The sequence below is a fragment of the Lepeophtheirus salmonis genome, chromosome 13 (assembly GCF_016086655.4).
Source record: "Lepeophtheirus salmonis chromosome 13, UVic_Lsal_1.4, whole genome shotgun sequence".
NCBI classification, from domain to species: Eukaryota; Metazoa; Arthropoda; class Copepoda; order Siphonostomatoida; family Caligidae; genus Lepeophtheirus; species Lepeophtheirus salmonis.
This window is the reverse complement of record NC_052143.2, coordinates 30,611,801-30,623,870: the sequence shown is the minus strand read 5'-3', so window position 1 is coordinate 30,623,870 and position 12,070 is coordinate 30,611,801. Positions and strand designations below refer to the sequence as shown.

The following is a 12,070-nucleotide window of genomic DNA, read 5'->3' as shown; positions in this document are numbered from 1 at the left end:
TCTTGAAACAGAAAATGTCTATCATCTTATTTATACAATAATAAACTTTTGAATCTTCCTTCTCCTCCTCCGTTTTTTCTGCCTAGCAACAGTTTTTATTCTTCACTCTCCTATTAAAAATTAGAAGGGATGGGGAGATTACATTAACCAGTTAATGAACATGTACACTTATGAGAATTCAATCTGTTTGATAATTTTTCAGGTGTAGCTTAGTTTATTGACATCACATCACACTTTCCCCCATGAAACGAACAGGCTCATACTAATAAACATACATTAATACAAATATACAGTACAAACTCTAATGATTGCCTAATCCTACGTGGAAACATATTCGAGCAACTGCGATCAATTGCGTCGAGATTTCTCTCTCCCTAGTCCAATAATATATTCTTAGCTTTGCAAAGTTATTTCCTGATTATTAAAAGGTTGCAATCATTGAATTAAACCTATCTACTGTCGTTGTTTCCTTATTCGAGATAGAAAGAAAAAGTATACCGTGTTGACAAACTTATACAATGTGCCCGTTAAATGTAAGGGGGAAATCGTTCCATAGATTGAGACCTAATAAAATTGGTATATACATACAGGGTGGAGAATTTAAATCTAGAAAATTGAAGAATTATTTGTATTAAATTTTATTTGCCAACATTAATTCAGCAATTCACAAAGCTTTTATTCTTATATGACGAGGCCCATAATGAAGTGAAACACTCAACAAAAAAAACAGCCTGGACAAGCTTCAAAGAAAAATTAGGTCTAGATTTTTCCAACATATAAAATGTTGCTATTCATTTGAATATACATTCCGATACTATAAATGAATTATTCATGACGTCATGTATGTTTCAAAATTTTGAATATGTGCACAATAACGTCACATGAAGTTAAATGTGTTCCAAAATACAAATTTGTACAACTCATTTAAATCATACAGATAGAAAAAATAATCGATCTATAGATTCTGAAAACAAAATTAGTACACGATTTGAAAACGATTAAATTTCTCTCCACGGTCTGAGATTGTGAGATTTCTAAGACAGATTATCTAATCAGTCTTTTTTGTTATCAGTCCGATCTTTTTTACCATTCAACGGTCCTAGCTATCTTTTTAATTTCTTCCGTCATAAGTAAGATTGAAGAACATATGATATAGTTTGTAAATACGTTATTTCAGCTTTTGTAGTTAGCATTAAAGACCGGTAAGGACCAGTTTCTTGGACTGACAAATTTTGTTAACACCGCACTGATAGCACTGCAGCCTTTTAAGTCTGTTAGGCCTATCCACCACTACTTAAGACAGAACAAGGGGAAAAACTGTCTTTGACCGACTCTCAACACTAATAAATACATATTTTCTACTTACTCAAATCGTTTTATATGCCTTGGATCTGAACTAATGCTTAAGTTCTTAATAAGGTCTTGTTATGTACAAAATATTTATTATTCGCATTAAGAGTGATAAAGATAAGCTTTAAAGTCATGTGAAGGCTTTAATCAATCCATGCCTTAGATTGACTGTGTAGGAATACGCTGACATTTTAAAATACTTTTAATTCGAATGCATGTTTGTTTGATTAAACTTTTTTTTTAAATTATAGGTAGAAGTGAGGGACATTTTATATTTGTTTAAGAAGTTTGTTGCTTATTTGTCAGCTTTTAACTTATATATTAACTTTGTTATCAAAAGTTTTTGTACCTGTTGAAGCGGTATTTTAATTGCAGTAGGACAGTAAAGTCTTACCATAAATAAAAAGGATCGTCAACCAAAACTACTATTACTATAAGCAGTGATGAAAATCCTGTGCATAATGGATTTGAAATTTAATTTTTGAAATTTTTGTCTAAAAATTTAATTTTCTGTGAGTAACTGGGGATTTTTGAAATTTTTCAAAAAAATTTAAAATTTAATTCCTTTTTCAAAACATTTAATATTTTTTGTCCAAAAAATTTATTATTTGAAATTTAATTTTTTTAAATTACAAATGTAAACCTGCGGACGCACTTGGTCATAATTCTTATTATGTTTATGACAATTTTAACACTTTTTAATATGAAGGTCTATTATTTAAAATATATGATACGTCATCAGTAAGCCAATAATGTTATAACGTAGCTGCGCCACAATGAATGGTTCCGATACTAATTTGCATAGTAGTGCTTTAATTGAATCAGTATCTAGGTAGCACTATAGTACTCATGGAACGTTTCCAAAAAAATCCCCATGCCGATTCTATAATATTATAAATAATAGTTGAAAAATACAATTTTGTTTTCAGGAGAGTCCACAGGGTTCTATTTTAATTTTGTGTTTTGAAATTTTAAACAAAAATCCATTTTTTTTCTTTTTTTTCAAATCTTAAATTTTCTAGAAAAGAATTTCAAATGTCATCAAGAGGGACGTTGACCTTCTTTGGGGGCTGTAGAAAATTAATTTCATTTGTTTATATAGACCAGGGGTCGGCCACCTATGACACGTGGATGCATATCCACTGGCACGCGCAAGTTAAAAGATATTCCCGAAGTTTGAGAGTGTTTTCACCATTATTGTTGATAGTGGCACACTCATCGATTAGGAATGTTGAAGTTGACACTCCATGTCTCAATGGTTGCCTTCCCCTGATATAGACATACATAAACTATAATAATAAACACAGGTTGCATGAGGTAAACAAAATAAAAATATTTCCTATAATAATTCATTTTCTTTTCTTTTCTAGGTACATCCAACAGATAAGGTCCGAAAAATGGCCATCGAGGATGGGCATACCCTAGACCTCGAAGGAGGTCGTCGTCCTTCCTTTCGAAAGTATAAACAGGACACTGAGGACATGAATGGACATCCCTACACTACAGAAGATCGGGTATCCGTGCTCTCAAATAGTTCATTTCGACAGCATGGAGGCTCAGTGACAGGTTCAGATGCTCCGAAACAACCCTGGTACAAGGGAGTGACATGTCATGATATAAGAGCCATCATGCCAACGGTACTGATTCTCTTGGGCGGCCTCCTTATCATGATTTTTGTCATTCCTTATGCCTTTTCCACGGTAATCAAACAACTTCAAGCAGAAGAAGTATTAGAGCAAAAAAGACTGGCCGAAGAGGCAGGTTCAAATAACTTAAGTACTCTTTTAACCACACTGAGTCCCGTTTCCGAATCAACTACACCTCTTTTACTCGCGTCTTCCTCCTCCTCATCGATTCCTTCTCCAACTCCGTCTGGTAGCTAAGAATAAAATGGATCCGTCAATCACTCTTGAATTTACGTACATTTTTCTTCCTTCATGCTCAATACATATTACATATTTTATATAATGAATCCTGTCTAGACGACAATCCTTGACTGACAATCAAAATAACTTATAAATCGTATTTTTTTTTTTTTTTTTTTTTTTTTTTTTTTTGCAAATTCAGATTGGTTAAATGTTTAGTATTAAACTACGTAAACACAATGCCTGCGATAACAGAATAATTATAACTATAGTATAACCATGTAAGGGTGACCAACCGTTCTCTTTCCTCCCGGATTATTATTCTTTTTAGGTCGTCTTTTTTTTTTATAAATTTATTCATCCATTATCCCACTTTTTATGGGACAAACAGTTTAATTCAAGTAAAATTTATTCATATTTTATTCTTAATATTGTCTTAATTCGAGTCATATTTTTCTCATTCGTTCGGGTTCGAGTTTTTAATCATTTCCAAATAATTTGTCCACTTTTTAATATAACAAATATTTTTCTTTTACTGAGTGTCTGTAGTTTTTACCGTAATTTTAATTTGTACTATAAATTTGACAAATCAATAGCTGAATTTTTAAGTAATGTACAGAAACTATCAGCTTGAGTAAAGTCGACTTTTTTTTTTTCTTCCAAGTTCAAAACCAAAAACCTACAACAAAATGCTATTTTTTAATTTTAGTCATTGCAAAATATTTACTTCTACACTTTCCCTTCTAAAACCGAACCGGGTCGGTCCAATTGCTGTATACCAAAAAATGGTCATCCTTGCTCATATACACCCCTTTGTCGACAAATACGCGATTCAAACGTATTAATCAATAAATTTTAAGACATTTTAAACTCTTTTTTTCTCTCGATTCCTTAATAGTATTCCATCTATTTCTTATGGTATGTAACTCATTACTAAGGAAGTGACCATCCACTTATATGACTAATATTCATAGGGACAAAAAATGTCATGATAAAAGGCAATTATTAGGGGCACTAATGAAAGTCTTACAACCCACTCGACGCTTTCTATTAATCAACTTTTACAATATATATGGAGTTTGACAAATTTAATTTTTTTTTTTTGAAAATAAGACAATTATAGGGGTTATTCAAAAAATTGTGTATTAGAAATAAGCGATTTTGACCTTTCCATCCATAGAGAAATAAATATATAGAAGCAAGAAGATATACGAGTGATTGAGAAAAGATATCAGTGTGTACCTTTCGGGTTTTTAATGAATAATTATTATAAAGAACCTTGTCAAGTTCAAAAGCCAGTGTCACATTACTCATAAATCTTTTATAACCCATAGTGTTGTAATCGGTCAGATTTATTTTTGGTTCGGTCTTACGTGATTTTTTGTCGGCCGATATTTACGTCTGACCCGAAATACCAACCATAGATCGAAATTAAAATCGTATACCGTAATTATGTATCTGTTTGTCTCTCCTAAAAAAACAACGTCAAATTTATTTTTCAAAAAATATCGTGGGACCGGATACAAACTTAATATTTTTTTAGACCAAAAACTGCTGAATATCAAGTTAAATTATAAATATCTAAGACCGTTTTAGGATATTCACACCGAAACTCATAACTTATTAACCAAGTAATTTTAATTGATCAAAATGAAATGGGAGATTCAATCAGTGAGGGTTTTTTTTTTTTTTTGTAGGAATAGGGAGTACTTTCCCAGGCCCTGCTCTTGACCAGTGGCCCCCTTGATAGAAATAACTTTTTTTTTATAAAGAAGCCTTAAAAACACTTTCTCTAATAATAAAGTTCATTATTAAAAAGGAAAAAAATAAAAAACTGACATTTTCATTAAAAAAAAAGTTATTCTAAAAGTAAAACAAAAAAATCATTTGAAGAAAAGGCCTGTATAAAAGACAACAAAATGGGCTTTTGATTAAAATATTGAAATTAAATAATCAAATATATATTCTTTTTTTTTTAAATAACTTTTTTAAATTTAACTCTGCCACTAAAGCCATGCCCTGACATCAATTAATAACTTTGGTTGTCATAAGGAGTATAAAACTTTTTGATTGACGTCATAAATTACATCATAATTACTGCATAAAACGTACACATTTCAAATAAATCTTCATGAAAATTCATCAAATGGCTTTAAGAATAGAATAAAAACTTCCCATCTGCATTAAATACTACTTTATGCCTATGATGAGTAGTAATATTTGATTATAATCAAAACAATATGTATAGAAGAAAGGGGGTCCACCAAATGTGGACTTGAGAGGCCGTAGCCCCTCCTCTCTCCCAAAAAATAAAGGAATTTTATTTTTTGACTTAAAATTTGTCTGGAAGCTATGGATTTTTGGAATTTTTTTCCAAAATTCATTTTTTGTTAATAGCTGTATAATTTTTGATTTTTTTTTCGAAAAAGTTTAAGATTTGAAATTTAAGTTTCGAATTTTTTATCCAAAAAAAATATAATTTCCTGTTGATAGCTATGGATTTTTGAATTTTTTTTCAAAAAATACATTAGAAATTTTCTCCAAAAAATATATATTATTTTTTTTGAACAGATGCAAATTTTTAAACTTTTTTTTGTGTGTATAATTTGGAATTTTTTAAATTTTGTTTCAAAAAACTTGATGTTTAAAATTTTTTTGAAAAATTTAATTTAGGGAATAGTTGTGATTTAAGAATTTTTTTCCAAAAATTAAATAATTGAAATTTAATTTCAAAAAATTTAATTTTTGAAATTTAATTTTCCAAACAAAAATTAATTTTGAAATTTTTAGTTCAAAAATATTATAAAAACCAAGCTGGAACATCCCTCTAAATTTGTACTTTAATTATTATTATTTGATCAATGAGGAACAAAAAAAAGTAGGATACATAGTTGGACAAACATATTCTATTCTTTTTATTGTCATCAGTGGTGCCTTCCCTTCTCGCATTCTGAAGAACTTTTTAGAGTTGTAGCAATAAATCTTTTTCGTCCTCCCCAAATAAATTAAAATGTCAAAATTTTCCATTATTTTTTTCTATTTCTAATGTATAACAAAATAGTTAATTGTTCAAATTGTATCCCTCCAAAAAGTTTTAATTCTCAAAGTTTTCAAAAAAAAATAAAGTTATTTGTCAAAAAGCATTCTTTCAAAATCTCCCAACATCCCGGATGAAGTCACCATTATATAATTTAGCCCCTAGACCCACTTGTAAAAACATTCTTGCGTCAGTTATTGTAATAGTTGACTTTTATCTAAAATATGGAAGTTTAAATATATACTGTTAAACCAAAATGAAACAACCCCGGCTACAACGGATAAAATCTGCTACACCTAATTTTGTCCGGTTGGCGGCGTGGAAGGTTTGTTGAAAACATTAAAAATAAAGACTTGCATTTAAATCAAATTGATAATGAGTACAAACTCACTTTGTTTTGAAGGTCGGTGCCCAAAAGTACGGAAGTACTTTTGCAATGGAAAAAAACGCCCACGAGGAAAATAAGCAAGAAAAAATTTATTCGTATTATTGGGGGACCAATGTTAGTAGAACGCACCGCCTCGCTGTAACGAACTTTTGCCTTTAACGGACACAATAGTCCGTTAGATCTAGGTTTAACACTAATAAAAAATTGTAGTATATTTTAGGATCCGATATATATATAATCAAACTAGGCGACAATAGAAAGACCCTCCTCCCCCCACGAATACTTCATAATTGACAAACTCCTTCACATAATGAGACCTTCAATTGACTTTCATGATCCTCCGAACTGCTCATTGACCGAACATCTCGAAAACGTCAAAACCCCTCTCCTCTTAATCCAATAATATAATCCACGCTAGTTATTTCCTTATTACTAAAAGTTTGCAATAATGGAATTTCAACTATTTATTGTCGTTGTCTCCAATTTCAATATAGAAGGAGAAAATATGACGTGGGGGCAAACTTATAGAATGTATCACTACATTTTTAATGTACAGTAGGGGTTAATTCCTTTTATTTGTTGATCCCATTTTGACCTACATTTTGACTTTGACCAATTAGTGTTTGTTCATATTCTGAACCCGATACTACTTCAAATTAAACCATTAATATAGTTACCTATTGTCCAAAATATTAATGTAAAAGGGGGTTTGGTTGTTGCTAAATTTGGCTGTTTAGCCCCTCCAAAATGCCCGACATCAACGTGAAAATCACTATTCATACATGTATTAATTTATCCATGCGTGTTATGTAATGAGTAATTATGTATTGATCAAACTACATACCTTGTACATGGGTTGTTGTACCCTCGTTCTTAACATATCTTGAATTGGCTGAAATACTAAAAGGGATATAAAGAAATAATTACATTAATTAATTGATCCATTTATTAAAAGATTATAATTAACATATCATATGCGACGACCTTTCTCTCCCCTATACATATTTTTAGAATTTGATCTACCTATTAATTAATTATTCTTATCATACCGTTTTTCTATTTATATATTATATATGAATTAATTATTTAATTGTAAAAATATAGGACTCATCGTTTCAAATTTTTATTATATCTACTTATGAATTTATCATCGAAATAGATAATTTCTTTCTTGGAATATATTTTAAATTTAATAATACATCATATTTTTTGGCGGTATATTAATTTATCACTTACGAAATTATTATATAGGGCAGCACCAGAACGTCAATCGGGATGTATGAGTAGCAACAACATTGGCGATGTTTCATTCTAGAGGCGGAATTTTAAAGTTTTCTTGGAAAAACAGTTAATTGCTATAATGTGTTGGTGTAGTGAGGAATGTGCGTTATCCGTCAGAAATAAATATTGTCAAAAATGGATTATTGGAAATCAGTTAATTTTTTCGTTTTTGATATACGAAAAACGATTTTTCAATTTATTTCAAAATTAGACATTTACAAAATTCTTAGATCGCAAGGAACTCCATAAATAACGATTATAGAGAGCTTTAAGGCCTCAGAACTCAAGGTTGGATTGACTTTAAAATTTTAGTCAATTCTGCTTCCTCTTGAAAATATCTATGGAATGACCTATATACCTACAAGGTCGTTCAGGTAAATCCGGACCACCTTAAACTGCATCCTCATCAATGAGGAAAGCAAGTATAGGTTTGAAATTTTATTTACAACCTCTTATAATACAAAAAAAAAAAAAATCACCAATCATTATGTAGATACAAAGCCTAAGGGATTTGCAGGCAATGATCACTTTCGCAGGGGAGACTTTGTCCCAGTAATTGATGATGGAAGCCTTCAAGAATTCTATGTTGTTGAGTAAATTGATAGAGACCTTTCGTTCTAACTCCCCCTAAAAGAAGTAATCTATGGGAATCTTATCGGCAGAGTTAGAGGGCCAGGTCTGGGTATCCCAAAATGGGACTTTCTCTTCTTTCAACCTGTTTTAGGTCTTGCAGGCCTTGTGAGACAGGGCCGACTCTTATTGTGACAAGAACTAGCCACCATTGGCCTCATTTTTCATCCAAGGCATCACTTGATCAAACAAGAGTTCACAGTGCCTGTCAGAAACAACCTACTCTTTTTGCTCTAAGAAGATAGGGGGTATGAAACTGTCGTTGCTCCCAACGATCCCAATGGTCATAATGATGGCCGGAAACTGTCGTTCTGGATGTTTTTATATCTGTCAATAGTCCATTGTTTTTCATCTAAATAAAAGAGTATTCGGTTAAGAATGGACTTCAATTCGTTCATCTATTTTCTTCCGTAGGCAGCCTAGGTGGCCTTCATTTTGTCTGTAAGGATATATATTTTGTAGAGGTGGTATGACTTCATCCGCAGATCAGTGTTTATGGTCCTTGAGACTATTGCACATCTTACTTGGCGCTTTTTGACATGAACGTCAAACCGAGTCCCAGAAGATACCTTCATGGATCATTTCAGGCCTAAAAGGAATTTGGGAGTGAGTTTTTTATCACTCCCAGACTCATGCGATTTTCTCTTATATGCCCACCTCCTTTCGGCAGTTGTAGACGTCGTAGACTTGCTTACTCTTTCGATACCCAAGCATCTTCTTAATGTACTCTGGGCTTTTTCCCGCACAAGCCGATTCGATTATGAGGTTCCTTTGGGTCCCCTATATCGTAAATAATTGTTTTGAATTAAAAGTTGTGCAACTATCTTAAGGTTAACACGCTCAATCTCTTACTTTAAAATTAAAATAACCAAGTTAAATGCTTTCCTTATTGTTCAGGATGTTGTTAAAGATGGTCCAGATTTACCTAAAGGACCCTGTATATACGTATATACAGGATATAGTCATATATACGCACTATAGATGCGGGTTTTTCATTTTAAAATATTCTTTGACGTATAAATTTCGTCGAGTCATAGCTGACGAAATTAACAGTGTTTTTCAAAGATGCAGTTTAAAGAAATAAGTAGGGTAGGCAATTTAGAATAAAAAGTTGATAAACGACATGGAATTAAATTTTAAAACTATGTTTATGTTTATTTCCAAATTATCTAACTGACATCTCACTTTTTCCAACTTTAATATGAAATAACTTTTTATTAGAAAATAAAATGTGGGTCCATTTCTTATTCTTCTTAAAAATAAAGTATTTACGGTTTTTTTTAATGAAACTTTTAGTAATATTTATGCAATTTTTCATGTTATTTTGCAAAAAAAAATTATATTTATTTCTATTTAAAAAAAAAAGTCAATTATATTTATTTCTACTTAAAAAAAAATCAATTATATTTTTTCAATTTCTATGGTACCCCCTAAGCTAACCTGACATTAGCGTTATATAAAACAGGACCTACTGGTATGAAAAAATTAAAAATGAACGTGGTCACCCTGACAATTTGAAGAATGTTTGGGGGGGAGAGCAGTTTAGCTGTCATGACGTGTTATTAGATCAGCTGCAAACAGCCGTGAAAGGAAGGAAAACAGCCCAATTCCCACTCCGTATATAGTAATGACATTTAGGCTGGAATTGCTTCGATGTGGATCCTCAATTCTACTCCAAGTCCAACAAGAACTTAAAATTATAACTCCTCAAAAAAATCTTCTGTCTCATTTTTAGTCTTTCATGAGCACAATCACTAGTTAATAATTTATCCTTAGATGTTTTGTCTTCAAAAATCAAATAATAATCACAACAGCTTTGGAATATAAAAAAGCCTCCTCAGATTCACAAACTAAAAAAAAGCCTTTCTCGCTGTCTATGACATATTTTACACACCTCTAGTAAAGACTATATATAAATAGTGATGACAATCGTGTGTATTATTTAGCTCGCCCGTTGTTGTTTTTTTATTTTGTTTTTTTTTTAATTAGAAATCTGAAGAATGAATTTTCTTTTCCTAATTTTTATTTATTATAACATCCTTTTCCACTACATACAATAATTACGAAACCAGATGGAACATTTGTTTATGCTCATAAAAGACGGAGAGTAACCTTGTGGATGTGTCTAAAGAAGAGCTTACACTAATAACTTTGCAACAAATCATCCTTGTTGATCTCCGTCTTTGTTGAGTACATACACAAGTTATTGATAACTTTATATAAATATATGTTCTCTTCCCAAAAATTTAACTCAATCTGAGACTGAAAAACAACACTCCATATTTGCGAGACTTAAATTTTTTTTAGGACTGCATAAATATTCCAAATTTTCGACTCTTGTAATCCATAAGGAGATGTACAGTGATGTTAATTGGTAGCATTTTGGGGATGTTAATAAAAAAACCCAAAATCAATTTGTTAATCATAACAATTGTAAGAATGTTTTGGAGTAAGTAGCTTAACTGTTACGACGTTTCATTCGATCAACTACAAGCAGCTGTAACTAGAAGGGAGGTGGATATGGAAACATACAAGGACAAAGGCAAGAATTACTCCAATGTTGATCCTCAATTCTACTCTGATTCCAACAAAGACTTACAATTAAAACTCTGCTAACCATACCCCATACCCCCAACCCCAACAAATGTGAAATCCGATTTCGTATATAGGGTAAAATGGGATCTAATGGTTATATTTTTACTTTTGAAAGCTTTTCACAAGAAATTACATTTTAAAAAATGGCATGTTTCCAGGTAAGCATTATATGTCTTAGCTATCAATTTCACCAAGGCAGTATTAATATACCCAGGATTGATATTCTCTAGTGGTACACTTAATTTTGATTTTAATTAATAGGTTATCTTCAAACTCGGCAAAAGATAGGTTTTGTTACTCAAGATTCCTTATGTAAAGTTTCAACTCAATTAAAAACAAAACAAACGAGAACGAGTAAAATGAAACAACAAAGGAGTGAAAGTTTGAAGCTTCTCTCACACGACATGTCTCTCAAGGAGCTTGGATAAGCTTGAGCGAGACATGTATTCAGAACAAAAATCTAGCCGGAACCATTGTCTTGAGCATTGTGGCCAGCAGATGCATGGTTCGCCCTCCCATTTTTCTGGAGAGGAAGGAGTGGTTCAATGCAGATGCTTACAACAAACTTCTGGATAAGAAAGTACTGCCTTGGGTCAGAGAAAAGTTCGGGTACAACTTTGTTTTCATTCAAGTCGGAGCTCGGTGTCATCGCAGCGCTAAGACCCATACATTCCTAAGAGAGACAATTTTTCGTACTTTTGAGACCTCAACCTGTGACCACCCTCCTCTCCGGGACTCGGCCCCTTGGACTACTCTATCTTGGTGCGTCTGTAGGAGAGGGTGAGTGCTACTCCTCACAGGAGTGTCCAGTATCTAGAGGCTTCCATCAAGACTGAGTGGGCCAAGCTCGAGTCTGATGCGTACATAGTCAAGATTTGCAAGGGATGTAGGCTTCTTATTGAGGCAATTATTAGAGCTGAGGGC

General features: G+C 32.0%; 1 protein-coding gene across 3 annotated transcripts in view; it reads left to right on the top strand.

The window, feature by feature from the left end:
- LOC121128507 (uncharacterized) overlaps nucleotides 1-7,845 on the top strand; it is a 127,029-nt gene extending 119,184 nt beyond the window's left edge. For all 3 annotated transcript variants that reach the window (XM_071892817.1, XM_040724089.2, XM_071892816.1), the window contains one exon: nucleotides 2,721-7,845. In XM_071892817.1, coding sequence (XP_071748918.1) covers nucleotides 2,721-3,233 — 513 coding nt within the window. In that variant the 3' untranslated portion in view covers nucleotides 3,234-7,845. The remainder of the gene's footprint in view (nucleotides 1-2,720) is intronic.
- Nucleotides 7,846-12,070: the final 4,225 nt, after the last annotated feature.